General features: G+C 40.2%; 1 protein-coding gene across 2 annotated transcripts in view; it reads left to right on the top strand.

Moving 5' to 3' along the window:
• SCP2 (sterol carrier protein 2) overlaps positions 1-14541 on the top strand; it is a 128696-nt gene extending 114155 nt beyond the window's left edge. For both annotated transcript variants that reach the window (XM_003815020.5, XM_063607511.1), the window contains 3 exons: positions 1820-1949; positions 10786-10865; positions 13538-14541. In XM_003815020.5, the coding sequence (XP_003815068.4) occupies positions 1820-1949; positions 10786-10865; positions 13538-13633 (306 nt within the window). In that variant the 3' untranslated portion in view covers positions 13634-14541. The remainder of the gene's footprint in view (positions 1-1819; positions 1950-10785; positions 10866-13537) is intronic.
• Positions 14542-17352: the final 2811 nt, after the last annotated feature.

Raw genomic sequence — 17352 nt, 5'->3', positions numbered from 1 at the left:
TGAGAGAGCAAGACTCTGTCTCAAAAAATAATAATAATAAAAAATGATGAATGATTTATATTTTCTTCTTCTTGCTTGCTGATATTTTCTAATTTTTCCACAGTGAAATAAATGTTCCTTCTCTAAAAAATTTTTTTCAATAAAATTATTAGGTTGCTCTTGTTTTTTTTAAACAAGTTGTGTGAGGTTGTTGTCCTCCTTTTGTTATTCACCCTGCCAGCTGGCTTAGCTGCTCCTCTGTGCTCCTGCAGTCCCCTGTGTTTCCCTTGATCGCAGCGTATTGTCATAGTGATCATAGCGTATTGACATTACTTACTTTTCTGACTCCTATCTCTATATCCTTGGTGCCTGTAACAATATTTGGCTCAATAAATGCTTCAGGAAGGAAAGGCTGGGAATGAAGGGGAAAAAAAGAGGACGGGAGGGAGAAGGGAAACCCCCTTGCAGAGATATAGGTCTGAGTTTTTTTTTCTGTATTTAGGCCAGCTTCTTTCCCCGATGTCCAAAAGCAAGTGGTGGATTGTATATTACTCCTATAATTCTTTATACTGATAGAGAAAATGAGTTGAACAACAACAAAAAAGGCCTTGATTTCAGAACCACTTGTCTTTAAGTTCTGATTGCAAGGAACCAAAAATATACATAAGGCTAGCTGTGGTGGCTAACCCCTGTATCCCAGCACTTTGAGAGGCTGAGGCAGGAGGATTGCTTGAGCCCAGGAGTTTGAGACCAGCCTGGGCAACATAGGGAGATCCTGTCTCTACATACACACACGCACACACACACACACACACACACACACACACAGATCCAGATCCTGTGTCTATACACACACACATACACACACACACAGATCCAGATCCTGTCTCTATACACACACACACACACACATTCAATTAACCAGTTGTGGTGGCACATGCTTGTAGTCCCAACTACTTGGGGGAGGCTGAAGTATAAGGATTGCTTGAGCACTGGAGATCGACCCTGCAGTGAGCGCTGATTGTGCCACTGCACTCCAGCCTGGGTGACAGAGTGAGACCTTGTCTCAAAAAAAAAGAAAAAAAACCTATATGTGTATATATATATAATTTATATGTGTTTATATATATACCATTTATATGCTTATATATATATGTCATTTATATATGTGTGTGTACACACACACACACGGAGAAGGGCAGGTTGGGATCTCTACATTAAAGATGCCAGAGTGAATCTTTCCCAAATTATTGAAACATACGAGGGCTATTTTGGCAGAAAATGCTGCCCTGTCCCTCCTTCCTTTCCACCAGTTGTATCTAAAAAGCCCTTTTTGTTTTTTTTTTGAGACAAGGTCTTGCTTTGTTGCCCAGGCTGGAGTGCAGTGGCATGATCATAGCTCACCATAACCTCAAACTCCTGGGCTCAAGTGATCCTCCCATTTCAGCCTCCTGAGTAGGTGGGACCACAGGCATGCACCACCATGCCTGGCTAATTTTTTTATTTTTAGTAGAGACCGGGTCTCACTATGTTGCCCAGGCTGGCCTCCAACTCTTGGGCTCAAGTAATCCCCCCACCTCTGCCTCCCAAAGTGCTGAGATTACAGGAATGAGCCACCATGGCTGGCTTAAAAAGCCATTTTTAATAAAAGACTTGGCAGATGTGGGAGTTGTTGCCTGCTTGCCTTTCAGACTTTTCTGGGTAAAAGATCATAAGGGACCTTGGGGACCGCTCCCTGGCCCGTATACTCATATCATGTATCTATTTAAACATGAATTTGCTTGAGGAGAAAGCCAGAGAAATGGACTTAATGTAACCCCAGTGTTATTTTTCTTTCCAGGAAGGGGAACAGTTTGTGAAGAAAATCGGTGGTATTTTTGCCTTCAAGGTGAAAGATGGCCCTGGGGGTAAAGAGGCCACCTGGGTGGTGGATGTGAAGAATGGCAAAGGATCAGTGCTTCCTAACTCAGGTTAGTTTGGGAATGACTTCATTCTAGGAGTACTGACGAGTTTACGAAGGCTGTCAGCTGGGAAAATGGGGGTTTGCTTTACTGTTCCCAAAAAGGACTGGCTTTTAATGTTAAAGAACCAGTAAATTCCAGGGAACAGGAACAGGTCAAAGCCACCTCCTCCCAAGGATTTGGAGGCTCCATCACAGAGTTGCCAATCTTAGGCTTTGGAATTAGGCAAACTTGGGTTGGAGTCCCATCCATGCCATTCACATAATGTGACCTTGAACAAGTTATTTAACTTTCTGAGACTCAGTTTTCTCTTCTGTAAATGGGCTTAATAAATGGCCCCTTTTCATAAGGTTGGTATGAAGATTAAGAGGATTCTTTCTTAATTAACCGTAAAGCACACGGTCCAGTGCATGGCTGGTAGCCTTGGAAGACCTGTCCATACTCACAATCACCAGTTATTCTTATCCAAATCTTTTTTGACCCCATTCTAGTCAGCTTTTGTCCTCATCACTATCCCCAGACTGTTCCTGTCAAGATCACCAGTGACTACCACATTGCTAAATTCAGTGGTAAATTCCCAGCCCTCATGATATTACACTTACACATTTTCCTTACCTACTGACTGTTCCTCCTTGGCCTCTCTTGATGGTTTCTTTTTGTCTTCAAATTTCTAAGCATTGGAGTGTTCCAAGGCTCAGTTCTATTTGCCTTAATTCCTTGGGGATCTTAACTAGTCCCATGCTTTGAAACAGTTTCTACACTGATGACTTTGTCTTTAGTGTGGACCCAGCCACTGAACTACAAGGTATACATCCAGCTGCTTAACTGACAAGTTTACTTGGACACCTAATAGGTATCGCAAAGCTAACGTGTGAAACTGAACTACTGATATTTCTTCTCCCCTCTAAGTATGTACTCCTCCTGCTGTTGCAATTGGTAAATTGCTCCTGTGTCCTACTGGTTCCTTGGTCTAAAAGCCTTGAAGTCATCTTTGGCCACTTTTTTTCTCTTATACTCCACAGTTTAACCCATCAACACATCTTGTCCTCCTCTGTAACCACCACCACCCTGGTCTAAGCCAGCATCATTGTTTTATCTGGTCTCCCCGATTCTGTTCTTGCCCACTACTCTGCACACCTGCCAGAGTGATCATTGAAAAACTTGTCGAATTGTTACCTTCATCTGCTCAAAAGCATCCAATAGCTTTGTCTCACTGCAGGTAAAAGCAAAGTTCTTAAAATTGCACTGTATGATCTGGCCCCAGTTTTCACTGTCTTACTATGTATGTCCTTGCTCACTTGGCTCCAGTAACACTGACTTTTTTGCTGTTGCATGAATGTGGGATTCTCTTGGTTGGGGGCTTTCTGCTCTCTGTTCCCTGTCCGGAATTACCTTCTCCCAGATATCCTTGTGGCCTGTTCCCTCCTTTCCTTTGGATCTTTGCTCAAATTTCACCTTCTCAGTGAGCTACTCCCTAACCACCCTTTTTAAAATCTTAACCCCATGGTGAAACCCCATCTCTACTAAAAATACAAAAAAATTAGCCGGGCGCAGTGGCGGGCACCTGTAGCCCCAACTACTCAGGAGGCTGAGGCAGGAGAATGGTGTGAACCCAGGAGGCGGAGCTTGCAGTGAGCCAAGATCACGCCACTGCACTCCAGCCTGGGCGACAGAGCGAGACTCCGTCTAAAAAAAAAAAAAAAATCTTACCCCCATTACTATTCCCTATTGCCTTTTTCTGCCTTATTTTTCTCCATAGCACTTATTACCATCTCATATACCATGTAGTATTTTACTTATTTTCTTATTGTCCATCTCTCTCACTTGAATTGTAAGTTCCTTGAAGACAGAGCTTTTTGTCTGAGGTACACTGCTGCATTCCCAGTGCTTAGAATGTACCCGACACATGGAAGGCCTTCAAAAATGAATAATTTAAAAATGGACAACAGAATGAATGGCATCGAGTAAGCATTCAGTAAGTGGTAGCTGTACTGTACTGTTATGCTTCTCTTGTTGGAGAGAGCCTAGGGTAATTTAGAAACACTGTGGATTGGGACCAGCTCTTTGGAGGGCTTAAAATGCCATGATAGGGGCTGGGCACGGTGGCTCACGCCTGTAATCCCAGCACTTTGGGAGGCCGAGGTGGGCGGATCACGAGATCAGGAGTTCGAGACCAGCATGGCCAACATGGTGAAACCCTGTCTCTACTAAAAATACAAAAAATTAGCTGGGTGTGTGGTGCGTGCCAGTAATCCCAGCTACTTGGGAGGCTGAGGCAGGAAAATTGCTTGAACCCAGGAGGCGGAGGTTGCAGTGAGCCGAGATGGCACCATTGCACTCCAGCCTGGGCGACAGAGCAAGACTCTGTCTTGAGAAAAAAAAAAAAAATGTCATGATAGGAACTTTGAAAGTCGTTTTGTATAAAACCAGTATACCAAAGCTTTTTAATATACATTAGAGTTTCCTAAGTAGAAAAGTGAAGTCAGAGCTGTGTTTTAGAGGATGAAGCTGGTACATTAGACCTGATGAATTGAAAGGGGTGAGAGATCAGAAACAGAGAGAGCCATCAGGAGGATAGATGTTGCCACTGTCTAAGTGAGCGGAGAGGATGACCGGCCTTAGTGTAGGCAGTGGGAAAAGTAAGTGTTCTGAGAGTAGATGCCAGAGATACTGGAGGTGAAGGTAATGGGACCTGGGAATTGTATAGAAGAAGCGTGTCTATCAAAGATGGTGAAATTTCGTTACTGGCACATTTTTGAGGGAGGTCCTGTAGGAAAGGATGACATCGGGAGCACAGGTGGAAGCAAGGTTACCTCTAGTAAGAAGGGGTGGATGGAAACTTCTTTCTCTGCAAGGGTAGTGAAATATTCCGGGGCATTTTGAGAGGAGAGGAGGTTGGCAAGCTCCTGGAATAGAGTGTAGACCTTGGAGTCCGGAGAAAAAGTGAAGAGCACTGTTAACGTGCACGGTTGAATAAGGGATTGATGAGAGATGAATGAAAGAAAAATTGAGCAGTAGTTAGGGCATCTGTCTAGTGTGGGCAGCATGGCTTTGTTGTGGAAGGTTCCTGAATTATACAGAGTCCCTTTTTTTCCTTCCAAAATGAATGGGAAAAAAATGGCCATAACTTTGCATTCTATGAGCTGCCACTCTAAGGTGGTGTACAAAGAAAAGCTAAAGGCTTTATCTGGATTCCAGCTTTTAGAAATAGAACTTCAGGAATTATAGTAGTGATCTTTTTTTTTTAATGACTGAAGGTTAATGGTTACTTTTATATTTAGATATGCCCATACTGATATTAAGGTTGTTTTTTTTTAAATTTCTCCTTTTCCTCCTATTTTGTTGTTGTTGGTTGATAGGGTTGGTTTGTCATCAAAGATCAAATGCTGATGGAAAGCTGTTGAATGATTTTGGAAAAGCTGTGTTCCCTCCAGATACGTTCTTGCCATGTTCTTCCCACATTAGGTGCTGTACCCCAGACCCCAAGGGATCTTACCCTGGGGAAGGATAGTTTCTGCTGAAACTGACACTTATTGGCAGCCAAGAGTGGTGTTGAAATACAGACTTACCAAGAAAAGCCATCACTGGAAATTGCCAGCTCCTTTTACATCAACCAACAAATGGCTATTTGTTAGAGATTAGCTACATTAAAGCATTAATAACCTGTCCTAGTTTGAACCGGCATCTTAAGGAGAATTGCTAGTTCATTTGGCATGTACATAATGTTAGGGGGTTTGTTTATTGTTAACAAAGTAAGATTTACTTAAATGTATTTTGTAAGAGCTTGGTAATGATTACTGAGACGATTATATTATGGATTTTTAGATTTTGTGCATTTTCCATCATCTCTTTTTGCTTCCTGGGTGCCTTTTAGTATCTTCTCCATGAGTTCTGCCTTTCCCTCATCTCCTTTGAAACGACTCATATAGCATATCTCCAGGAGGCCATCTTTGATTAATCTAACATAACATATTATTCCTTCATTCCTTTATTCTGACCCTTCAGCACCTTGAGTTCTCAACTCTGTCCCTTTATGGGCAGCATGATACAGAAAGCTTCAGGGTCTCCTATCCCCAAGGTAAACTAGAAAGAGCATAGCCTTTTAGAAACAGCCAAACCTGGGTTCAGATCTAGGCTCTGTCACTCAGAGGGTATATACCTTCCCTGAGTCCAGTGGTCTTATCTAAATATGATGAGAATAATTTCTATCCATAGAACTGTTGTGGGGATTAAATGAGATAAGGAAGATAGAGCACCTAGTGTAGTAAGTGCTCAGTAAATCATTGTTTCCTCCCCAGACCATATGTTAAACATTAATTTTGCTTAGATACATAGGTTTGTCTCAGCCCCTCAAAAGGGCTTTGAAAACTTGGAAACCATCTGGGATTCATCAAATGCTATGAATCAGTGAAGGTGCAGTTAAAACTGAGCTGTTGAATGTTTACATACTTCCTAAAACAAAAGGAAGCTGTAGAGCATAGGAATTGGGAGTATGAGCTTTGGCAACAGGAATCTGCATTCAGATGTAGCTCAGCTACTTACTAGCTATGTGGTCTTGGGCAAGTTATTTGGTCCCTCTGACCCTTATAGGATTGTTATAAAGATCAGATGAGACCAGATATGTTGAAGTGTTCAGCATAGTGAGAGCTCAATAAATGCTGATATTATAGCAGCAGCAGTAGCAGATTTTACTTCCTGAAGCCCCCTTTCAATGACCGAGAGTCCTTTCTTGGACTGTTAGGACCAGGTCCAACTATCTCAGTTTGTTTTTTACCTCGTGCTCTTTGATGTTATATATCTGCAATAGAACTGGATTTTCTAGGCTGTAAATTTGTTTATTTTTTAAGGATTTAGACCTTTTTTCCAGTATTAAGAGAAAATTTTCTTAGCAGCTAAGTTAGGATGACCATTGAATCTCAGTCTTTTTAGGGGCAATCCCTGAGTTGTAAGACACATAATAAAACCTTTTTTTCTATCTTGTTTCAGTTATTTAATACTATAGGCATACTATGCTTTAACAGTTTATTCCATCTCTTTTTTTTTTTGAGATGGAGTCTCACTCTTGTCACCCAGGTTGGAGTGCAATGGCATGAACTTGGCTCACTGCAACCTCTGCTCCTGGGTTCAAGCGATTCTCCTGCCTCAGCCTCCCAAGTAGCTGGAATTACAGGCACCTGCCACCATGCTCGGCTAATTTTTGTATTTTTAGTAGAGATGGGGTTTCACCATGTTGGCCAGGCTAGTCTTGAACTCCTGACCTCAGGTGATCCGCCCACCTCAGCCTCCCAAAGTGTTGGGATTACAGGTGTGAGCCAGCGCACCCGGCTTCTATTCCGTCTCTTTTATTAAGGCACAGATTATCTGATTAGCTATTATGACATAATTTGATCATCTTTTGAAATTCACATAATCTATTAATTTATTCAACAAGTATTTATTGATTTCCTATGTGTCAAGTACTCTTCAAGGACCTGTGCATATAGCAGTGATCAACACTGACAAGGGCTCTGCCCCCTTGAAGTTTTCATTCTATTGGACAAATACAGACAGAAAACACATACACATATAAGTAGTTTCAGATCAGTGCACTGTGAATAAAATGTGACTTCATTTTAGGGAGAGGCCAGCTTTAATTTGAGCTAATTTTTAATGAGAGGAGGAGCCAACTGTTAGAATCCTATTGTTATATTAATTGATTGCCTAAAACGTTGACTGCTGAAAATGTTGATTTCTTGGTGAATTTTTCCTTTTGCACTTGAAACCTCTCATTTGGACAAGGTAGACATGGCTGATTTAGCAATGAGATATTAGTCTTTGTTGTCCAGTCTTTTTTCCACTATTTTACTTTGATAATAAAATTAATATTTTAAAAGCTTTGTATTATTAAAATTGCATACACTTGATTTTTAAAAATTAGAAAAGATAGACAAACGAAACGAAGAACTACCCTACCAAAATTCCACTGTCCAGGTTAGGAGTTGGCAAATTATGGCCTGCAGACCAAATCTAGCCCATCACCTGTTTTTTTGTTTTGCGTTTTGTAAAATTTTTGTTGAAGTCTAGCCTGTAGTGAAGGGCGTAATTCCAGAGTGTACCACGTGATGAATGTTTACAAATGAATACACCTCCAAGGTCAAGACACAGAATGTTGCCAGTACTCCAGAAGGCTCCCTCCTACCCCCCTGCTATCACTATTCACTCCCAAAAGGAACCATTATTTCAAATCCTATCACCATAGCTTGATTTTATTTATTTTAGAAATTCATATAAATAGAACCATAGAACAGTAACATTTACTCTTTTTTAGGTCTGGCTTTTTTTTGTTCAACAGCATAAGATTCATTCATATGGTTGCGTGTGGCAATAGTTTGTGTTTACTAGGCGAATACCCCAGAATTTATTCCTTGTACATTTGATGTATCTTTGCATTGTTTCAATTTGGGGGCCTGATGAATAAAGTTGTTATGAATATTCTTATAGATGTCTTTTAGTGGACATTTCCATTGTACTTACTTCTACTGGACATGTACCCAGGGCTAGGTGATAAAGTGCAGTATAGCCAAACAGGTTTTTGGTATGGATGTACTATTTTACATTTCCTTCCATATTATATGAGAGTTTTAGTTCCTCCGCATTTTTGACAGTACTTGGTACTTGCCAGGTTTTTTAAAAAATCAGGTTAATTGATGTACAATTAACAATAAACAATAAAATCAACCCTTTTTAGATGTATAATTCTGTGAATTTAGACAAATGCATACAGTTGTGTAACTATCACCAGAAATCAAGATATAGACAGACTGTTTCCATTACCCCAGAAAGTGTCCTCATGTCCCTCTATAGTCAGCCCCCTCAGGCCCTTTTAGCCACTAGTTTGATTTCTCTCCCTGTAGTTTTGCTTTCCTTAGGAAGTCATACACATGAAATGATACAGTATGTAGTTTTTTGAGCCTCCTTCTTTCACTGAAATTTATTCATGCTGTTGCATGGATCATCAAGTATTTTATTCTTTTTTGCTGCTGAATGGTTACCCCTTCACCAGTTGATGCACATTTGGGTTTTTTCCAGCTTTTGGCAATTATGAATCTTAAAGCCACTATAAGCATTCACATACAGGTTTTTGTGTGGACGTAAGTTTTCATTTTTCTTCGGTAAATACCTAGGAATAGGATTGCTAGTTCATATAGTATGTGTATGTTTAGCTTTATGTGAAACTTCCAGACTGTTTTCTGAAAGTGGCTGTATCATTTTACAGTCTTTCTGGTATTATGTTGACCTTTCATTTGTTTCCCATCCTCACTAACACTGGGTATTGTCTTTTTTTTTTTTTTTTTTTAATTTCAGCCATTTGTTCTAGTAGGTATGTGGCACTCATCATGATTTTAATGTGAATTTTCTGATGATTAATGAAGTGAAGCACTGTTTCATGTGTTTCTTGGCCATTTGGAGATCTTCTTTTATGTAATGCCTACATGTGTCATTTGCTCATTTTTATATTGGATCGTCTAACCTTTTCTAGTTGAGCAGTAGGAGTTCTTTTTTTTATCTTTTCCTATAATCCACTGTACCTTAGAAAGGAGTTCTTCATATAGGCTGTATACGAGTTGTTTGTCAGAGATATATGAGTTGCAAATATCTTCTCCTCCCTCTGTCTGCCACCTGTTTAAAATAATTTTATTGGAACATAGCCAACATTTGTTTATATATTATCTATGACTGCTTTTGCACTACAGGGGCAGAATTGGGTAGTTGTGATAGAGACCTACTGACCTGCAAAGCCTGAAATATTTAGTGTCTGATCCGTTACAGAAAGTTTGTTAACCCTTGATCTAGATAACCGTATTCATTTTCTATTACTGCATAACAAATTGCCACAAATTTAGTAGCTTAAAACAATGCCCACATTTATTAGCCCACAGTTTCCATGGATAAGTAGGCTGAGGACAGCTTAGCTGGGTCCTCTGCATAGAGTCACACAAGGCTACAGTCAAGCTTTTGGCCAGGGCTGGGCTCTCATCTGGAGGCTTCAATGGGGAAGGATCCATGTCCAAGTTCATTCAGGTTGCTGGCAGAATTCATTTCCCCGTGGCCTTGGGAATGATAGCTTCCCTCTTTTACTGGCTATAGGCCAGAGCTGGCCCTCAGCTCCTAACGGCCAGTTCCCTGCCACGTGGCCCTCTCCATAGGAAGTCCACAACATAGCAGTGAGCTCATTCAGAGCCAGCAGGAGAGCAAGAATGAGTCTGCTAGCAAGGTGGAATCATTTAATGTAACAAAATGACAAGAGTGACATCTCATTAGCTTTGCCATATTCTGTTAGCTAGAAGCAAGTCACAGGTTCTACTCACACTGGAAGGAAGGGGATGTACACCAGGAGGGTCACCTTAGAGTCTGTCACAGTTACTATTAGTAATATATTGGTGTCTTAAGTTTACAGATGTTTTTCTATGTTTATATAGTTGAATTCTGTTTTAAGCAAAAATGGCATCATACAGTTTCTTTTGTAACTGGCTTATATAATAATATCATGAATAATGTAACATGAACATTTTTTCATGTCAGTAAATCCAGATCCATATCATTTCTTATTGTGGCTTGTATCATACCTCACTATTTGAATATACCATAATTTATTTAATCAATTCCGTCTTGTTAAATATCAGGATTGCTTGTGGTTTATGTCACATTTTACCAGGCTGCCATAGAAGTATATGTGAGTGCCCATTTCCCCACACTGCCTCAGTGCTGGTTATAATTCTATTGCAGTCAGTAGCTCTTGACAAAAATGTATATGTGAAACTGAACACCTCCTTTTCTCCTTCCTTCTCCTGTGTATCTGTTTTAGATAAGAAGGCTGACTGCACAATCACAATGGCTGACTCAGACTTCCTGGCTTTAATGACTGGTAAAATGAATCCTCAGTCGGTGAGTATGATGGAGCTTATATCCTGCTAGTAGGTAGGTCTTTCAGCCCTTTCTACTCCATCTCCTGACTCAGACTCTAAAGTGCAAAGTGGTCAGACTCACAAAACTCAGTGTTCCCCAAACAGTTGACAGACGTCTGTGGAGCAAGCTGTGTGCCAGACACTGTCTTGTGTGCTGGAAGTGCCCAGAAGAGTAAGAAAGTTCCCACGCTCAGGGCATCCACAGATCTGTAAAAGAGTCAGTGCAGCCAGAGATCCAAGGTGCCACACCTGGCTTGTGGTCAGGGGAGGATGAAGGCAGGAGCAGCCATATCTCTCTGGGCCATCAGGGAGAGCACCACAGAGGAAGCAGCTCTTGAGCTTAGTACCCAGGCGGAAAGTAGGAGTGTTCCAGGAGGAGGGAGGGGTGGCATGAACAAAGGCCTGACCTTTTACATTCCATTTATTTGCCCATGCTCTTCTTTTTGCCTGACCTGTCCTTACCTGACAAATGACTTGTCTTTCGAAATTAGCTCAGATATTATCTCCAAGGACCTCTTTCCAAGTTGCTGGGGAGCTGTAACCAGTCCCTCTCCTGAGCCACGTACTGGACTGCCAGCTTAGTGCCTGTTGTGTTATGTTAGTCATAATATGCCTCTCTCTCTTCCCTGTTAGGCTGTGAGTGTCTCAAAGCATCAAAGCACATCTTATTTGTCTTTATGTTTCCAGAATTTAGCACAGTATCTGATGTTTTTAGGTATTCTGTAAACAACTGTTGGACTAAATTGCATTTGTCTAAAGTGTGTTTATGCCTTGTATAGATTTTCCTAGTCCCCAAATTGTCAAGGGTCCTCTTAGGCTCTTCAGCTGCAGTGTTGAATGGACTTGATATAGTGAGCTTTCTGTCAACTTGATATATACTGAGCTTTCCATTAATAAAAAAGAAACTAAGATGTTTCTTTCCAATGTAACTTAATTTTTTCTGTTGTCTCAGTCTGGTTTGTTTTAGGTTTTATTCCTGTGGTTCTCTGGTAATTTCCAAGATTGGATAAAACAACTAAATCTCATTCCCACTTGCTTTTTTAAAATGCTTTTTCTATGTAACCAAGCATATTTTAGTTGACGCCATGACAAGTGAGAGATTTGCATCTGTGATGTTTCAGCTGAATACACACCATTGGCATTGACATTTCCACTGAGCCTGCTCCAGAAATCTGGACAGAACAGAGGCCACCAGTATAGGAGCTGGCTGTCATCCTCCTTCCCACCCACTGCACATGCCATGCACAGCTTTGGCAGGCTGTTCAGACTTCACACATCAGCTGCCTTCATTCTCTCAATTTATCTTTGTACTGCCCATTTTGGGGGCAAGGTGTCAGCTTATTTTCCTTCAGCACCTGTTAACACCCAAAGGAATTAAAGATAAAAATAGCAGACCTTTCTATTAATGTGCTAATGGACTTCCCTTATGCTCAGAGGATTTCCAGAGGATTTGACTGGAAATCGTTAAATGCAGTGGAAATTCTAATTTCAGTGTTTGGCTCCAGCAGCAAGCGTACATGAAGAACACCTAGGGGCCAGATTAAAATCATCTTTATGTATGGACTCTCTGAAGGGTGAAGATTCATGTTTTCTCTATTGTTAGTAAATAAAAAGTGATTTTCTTTGTTAACTTACAAAGGAGAAAGGTGGCGAGTTTCTCCTGTACTACTGGTCCATATTTTTAAATGATGTTTGTTCAATATATTGTGTTCTGAGACACCTGACCTTTAAGGCATCAGACAGAAGGCTTTGTGCCATATAGAAAGGAAATATTTAGTTTGTCCAGACAGAGGAAGGGGAAAAAAAGGAATTAGTCACCCTTACCAGGAGGTACAGAAAAAACCAGAGCTCCTTACATTCCCATGGATGATGTAGAAGAGCTCCTAGCTTCTTAATGTACTGTTAAAAACCTAGGACTACCAGAAGCTTTTTTTAAAAATCTAGCCCTTCCTTATTTTAAGCATTCGGTTAAAATACTGAGATCATGGCAGGGAAATTATGCTACGTTCCCAATTTTGCTGTTTCTCTTAAGTTTTCCTGGGATTTTGTTACATGGTAAATTTAGCAAACATCATGTGATCTAATCCCAGGCAGTTGTTAAATGGAACAAATTGTGGCTCTGCACTTCAGATTGGTTTGATTTTTCTTGTTGAGCCAAAGAGTAACACAAGCACCTCATTCTCAGCAGGCTCTGTGCCCTCTGTAGGGATAAGTCCTTTATCATTGGTGGCATTTCATTCACATGCATGTTGGATTGAATCCCAAGAGTTTCTGTGTTTTTTGTGTATGCTTTTTCTCTCAGCAGCCTGCTAAAAATTTCAGTTCATATTTCCCACCTACATGGAATGTTTTAAAACAGAATCAGTGTAGTATGAACCCACTTTGAGGAGGACAGGTGAAAACAGGCTCAATTTCTATGAGAAATTTGGGAAAGCTGCTCCTTTCTGCTGATCTGCGAAAAGCGTGGCCTTTACAAATTCTTCCTTTTGAAGAATGTGGTTCCAAATCTATTCCAGAAAGCCAAGTTTCATATTTTAGAGAAAGTCATGTGACCTGGATAAATAAATGATCTCAGGGCTAGATAGTGTAGAAACATCAGCAATCTTAAAACAAAAAAAACACCAAGTAATGAATTTTCTTTCTTCTTCACAGGCCTTCTTTCAAGGCAAATTGAAAATCACTGGCAACATGGGTCTCGCTATGAAGTTACAAAGTCTTCAGCTTCAGCCAGGCAACGCTAAGCTCTGAAGAACTCCCTTTGGCTACTTTTGAAAATCAAGATGAGATATATAGATATATATCCACACATTTTATTGTCAGAATTTAGACTGAAACTACACATTGGCAAATAGTGTGGGATAGATTTGTTTCTTAATGGGTGTGACCAATCCTGTTTTTCCTATGCTCTGGGTGAATAGAGCCTGATGGTATACTACTGCTTTGCGGAATTGCATACAACTGTGCATTACAAAGTTAATATGGTAATTATGGTCTGGGGTAAAATTGAGTTTCAGAATAAAATTAGGAACAGTAAAATCCAAAGAACTATGTAAACAAAAAAGCTTTTGTTTTGCTTACAAAGTATATTTAAGGATTATTCTGCTGAAGATTCAATTTAAGAGTTTTCCTTGGGAGAACTAAGTAAGAAACACAATGCCAACAGCTGGCCAGTAATTAGTGTTGTGCACTTCATGTCATGAATCAATTTCTCAATAGTTCTTAAAATTAGATTTTAAAAAATCTAAAAATTTTGCATTTCATGCTATCAGAAACAGTATTTTCTTCCCAAATCAAAATAAAAGAAATATGATCAGAGCTTGAACACAGGCTTATTTTTAAAATAAAAATATTTTTAACATGGGTTTCCTTCTTGAAAAATCAGTGTATTAGTCATAAAACACCATCATTAAGAATAATTGAACAATAAAGTTTGCTTTCAGATGCACAGTTTTCAAATTATAATCTCATTTCAATTTATAACGTTCTCAGTCCTTTGTTATAATTTTCCTTTTTCATGTAAGTTTAATTATCTGCATTTATCTTTTTTCCTAGTTTTTCTAATACTAATGTTATTTCTTAAAATTCAGTGAGATATAGGATAAAATAATGCTTTGAGAAGAATGTTTAATAGAAAATTAAAATAACTTTTTCTGGCCTCTCTTGTTTTTACTGTGTATGTTCTTCTTGCTCAGGGCTCTCTAGATAATGCAGAATAAAGAGAAACATTGGGGGATTTATAAACTGAATGTTATCTGGACATAATCACTAGTTTTTGATTGGGGAGGCAGTGTGGTATAATAGAAAGAGCACTTGACTGGGAGCCAAGAGACTTGCTTCTCTTAGGCAGATAACTGCCTGCCTGGACCTGTTTGCTAAACTATTAGGAGATTTAAGTAGATGATCCCAAAGGTCACTTCTGCTCAGAATCCTGTGAGTTTCCTCAGAGCACAGTAGAATGGTTTGGGAATTACCCAGGCCCCACCTTTCTGTTGTTTACTCATTACTTCACCCATAGGTGGTCAGAGGTAGACAACCAGCTGGTTTCATTTGTTTAGGTGTTTGGAGCCCTTGCTAATATAGTCAGGACTATGGATCAGATCTCCTAAGACCATTTAGCTTTGCATGTTTTGTGACCAGCAGAACAGCATTTGGTGATAGGGCAAGAGGATACATTAAGCCAATAGAAGTTGATCCCAAGTTCCATAAAATGAATTCAGAACACAGACCTACTTCTTAATCATAGTAGCTTCTTACTCTGAGAAGAAAAAGACTTCAAGAAGAGTTTCAACAAAATGTCTGATTTCTCTGTAGTTTGGATTTGCTGCATCATTCTTTCCTCACTTGTCCCAGATAACAAGAGATACCTGAAATAGGCTTTAGGATGAACCTCAAAAACTAAAAGGAAAAACAAAAACTGGTTCTTACGGTAGGATTATATTCATATATGATGTAATTTGTGTGCATGATAGAAAAGTAGTTAGTGATAAAATAGTTTGATTTTTTTCCCCCTTCTGGTATTATAGTTTGGAGGAAGGAGATTAAGTTTTAATTTGAGTTAAAACTGCCGTTACTAGTTGTGCTAGTTGAAGAGATCGAGTCTTAGCTGCCTGATTGATAAAGTGGAGATACTAATATCGGCTTCCTAGGATTATGAGAAGCTGGAGAGATAACATGTAAAGTACCTGTAGCAGTTGCTAGTTTAGGGTAGTCATTCAGTAAATGTGAGTTCCCTTGCTCTTCTCACCATTAGCAGCACCACTTGCTCCTGTGATGTATGATAATGATGTTTGTAATGTTATGTCCCACTTTTGGAGTCTTTCGTTTGTTCATTTAACGAGTATTTATTGAGTGCCTACCATGTACAGAGCACTATATAGAAGGCGTAATCTCACTGGAGGTACTAGTCAGCTCTTTTTCTCAAGGTGCTTACATTCTAATGGGTGAGACAGTCAGTCAAAGAGACAATTATTATTGACTATGAAGTGCCCAGCAGGAAATGGTTAGGGTGCTCTGATAAGCAGTCATAGCGAGGGACCTTGATAAAGTAGTTAAAAGAGATGTCTTTGAGGAAGTAATTTTTAAGCTGAGATCTGAAGGTTAAGAAGGAGCAAACCATGCAAAGAACATTGCATGAAAGGGTGGAAACAGGCTTGATTTGTTCCAAAAATTGCAAGGGGGCCAGTGTGAGTGGAATAGTGAGCAGGAAGGATAGGCCCGAGATAAGATCGGATAGATACACAGAAGCTAGTTTTATTGGGATTTGTTCATTACGGTAAGGCTTTTTTTGTATTTCATTCTTAGTGAAGTCAGGAGCTGTTGACAATATAGCTTTACAGATGTTTATTTCTTACTTAGGCTACATATTCATCTTGCCATCATATCCTAGGTCTGGAACCCAGACTAACGGAGTAGCCACTACCTGGAACATCATGACCATCATGGCAGATGAAGAGAAAAAGGTGAAGTGCATGTTGGCTCTTAAAGCTTCTGCCTGAAGTGATACATACCACTTTTGCTCCCATCTCCTTGACCAAAGAAGGTCACATGCCCCACCTAACTTCAGAAACCTAACATGTACCAGAAGGAGAAAGCAGAGTGGGAATATTCGTGAAGAGAACTGATGACCACCAGAAGGGCTGCAAATGGGAATGAAATAATTTAAACTACCGCTGTAGCTGGTGTGTGGAGAATGTACTGGTGGCAGAGGGCTGGAGAATGGCTGTCTGGGTGCAAGAAAATGGCATCCTGGACTAGGGTATCAGTAGTAAGAGATAGATGTGGAAAAACAGGCAGAGTTAGAGCTGACAGAACTTGGTAACTGAATGTCAGGGGCGGGGCGGGGTGGGGGAGCAGGTGGCAAGAATGACTTCTAGTGACGGGCCAGCCGAATGGTGGATCGTGACTGGACTGGCAGTGACACAAGCAGGTTTCAGGGGCAGTAGTTAAAATAAGTTCTGCTTTTGAAATTTTAACTTGGAGATGGCTGAGAGGTTTGCAAATAGAGATTAAGGAGAGGGTTGGATTTGATGAGCTTAGAGGTGAGGTCAGCTTGGAGATACACACTTGGAAGTCATGAATATATGGTTTGAATTTAAAGCTACAGGAATGGATATTACCTGGGTTGGGGAAAAGGAAGGTTAGGGTAATCCTTGAGGAACTTCAGCTTTTTGAGGTCTGGTAGAGGAGGACAAGGGGCCAGAGAGGTAGAGGGAGAACTCCAAGAAGAGATGGCCAAAATGGGAATGGTCAGCTATGTCACTTGAACTCGATAGAGAGGTCAAGTAGGATGATCTCTGAAAAGTGTCTACTGGGTTAAATTTGGCAACACGAAAGTCACTGGTGACCACTGCAAAATCAGTTTCAAAACAAAACAAAAAAAAAAGCAGCGGAGCAGTAGGGATAAAAGCTATATTGGAATTGGTTTCATAAAGTTTTATGAAAAATAGGAACAGAAGAGTTCCATTTGG

This window comes from Pan paniscus, chromosome 1 (genome assembly GCF_029289425.2).
Source record: "Pan paniscus chromosome 1, NHGRI_mPanPan1-v2.0_pri, whole genome shotgun sequence".
Classification (NCBI taxonomy): Eukaryota; Metazoa; Chordata; class Mammalia; order Primates; family Hominidae; genus Pan; species Pan paniscus.
This window is presented reverse-complemented; position numbering and strand designations above follow the sequence as displayed.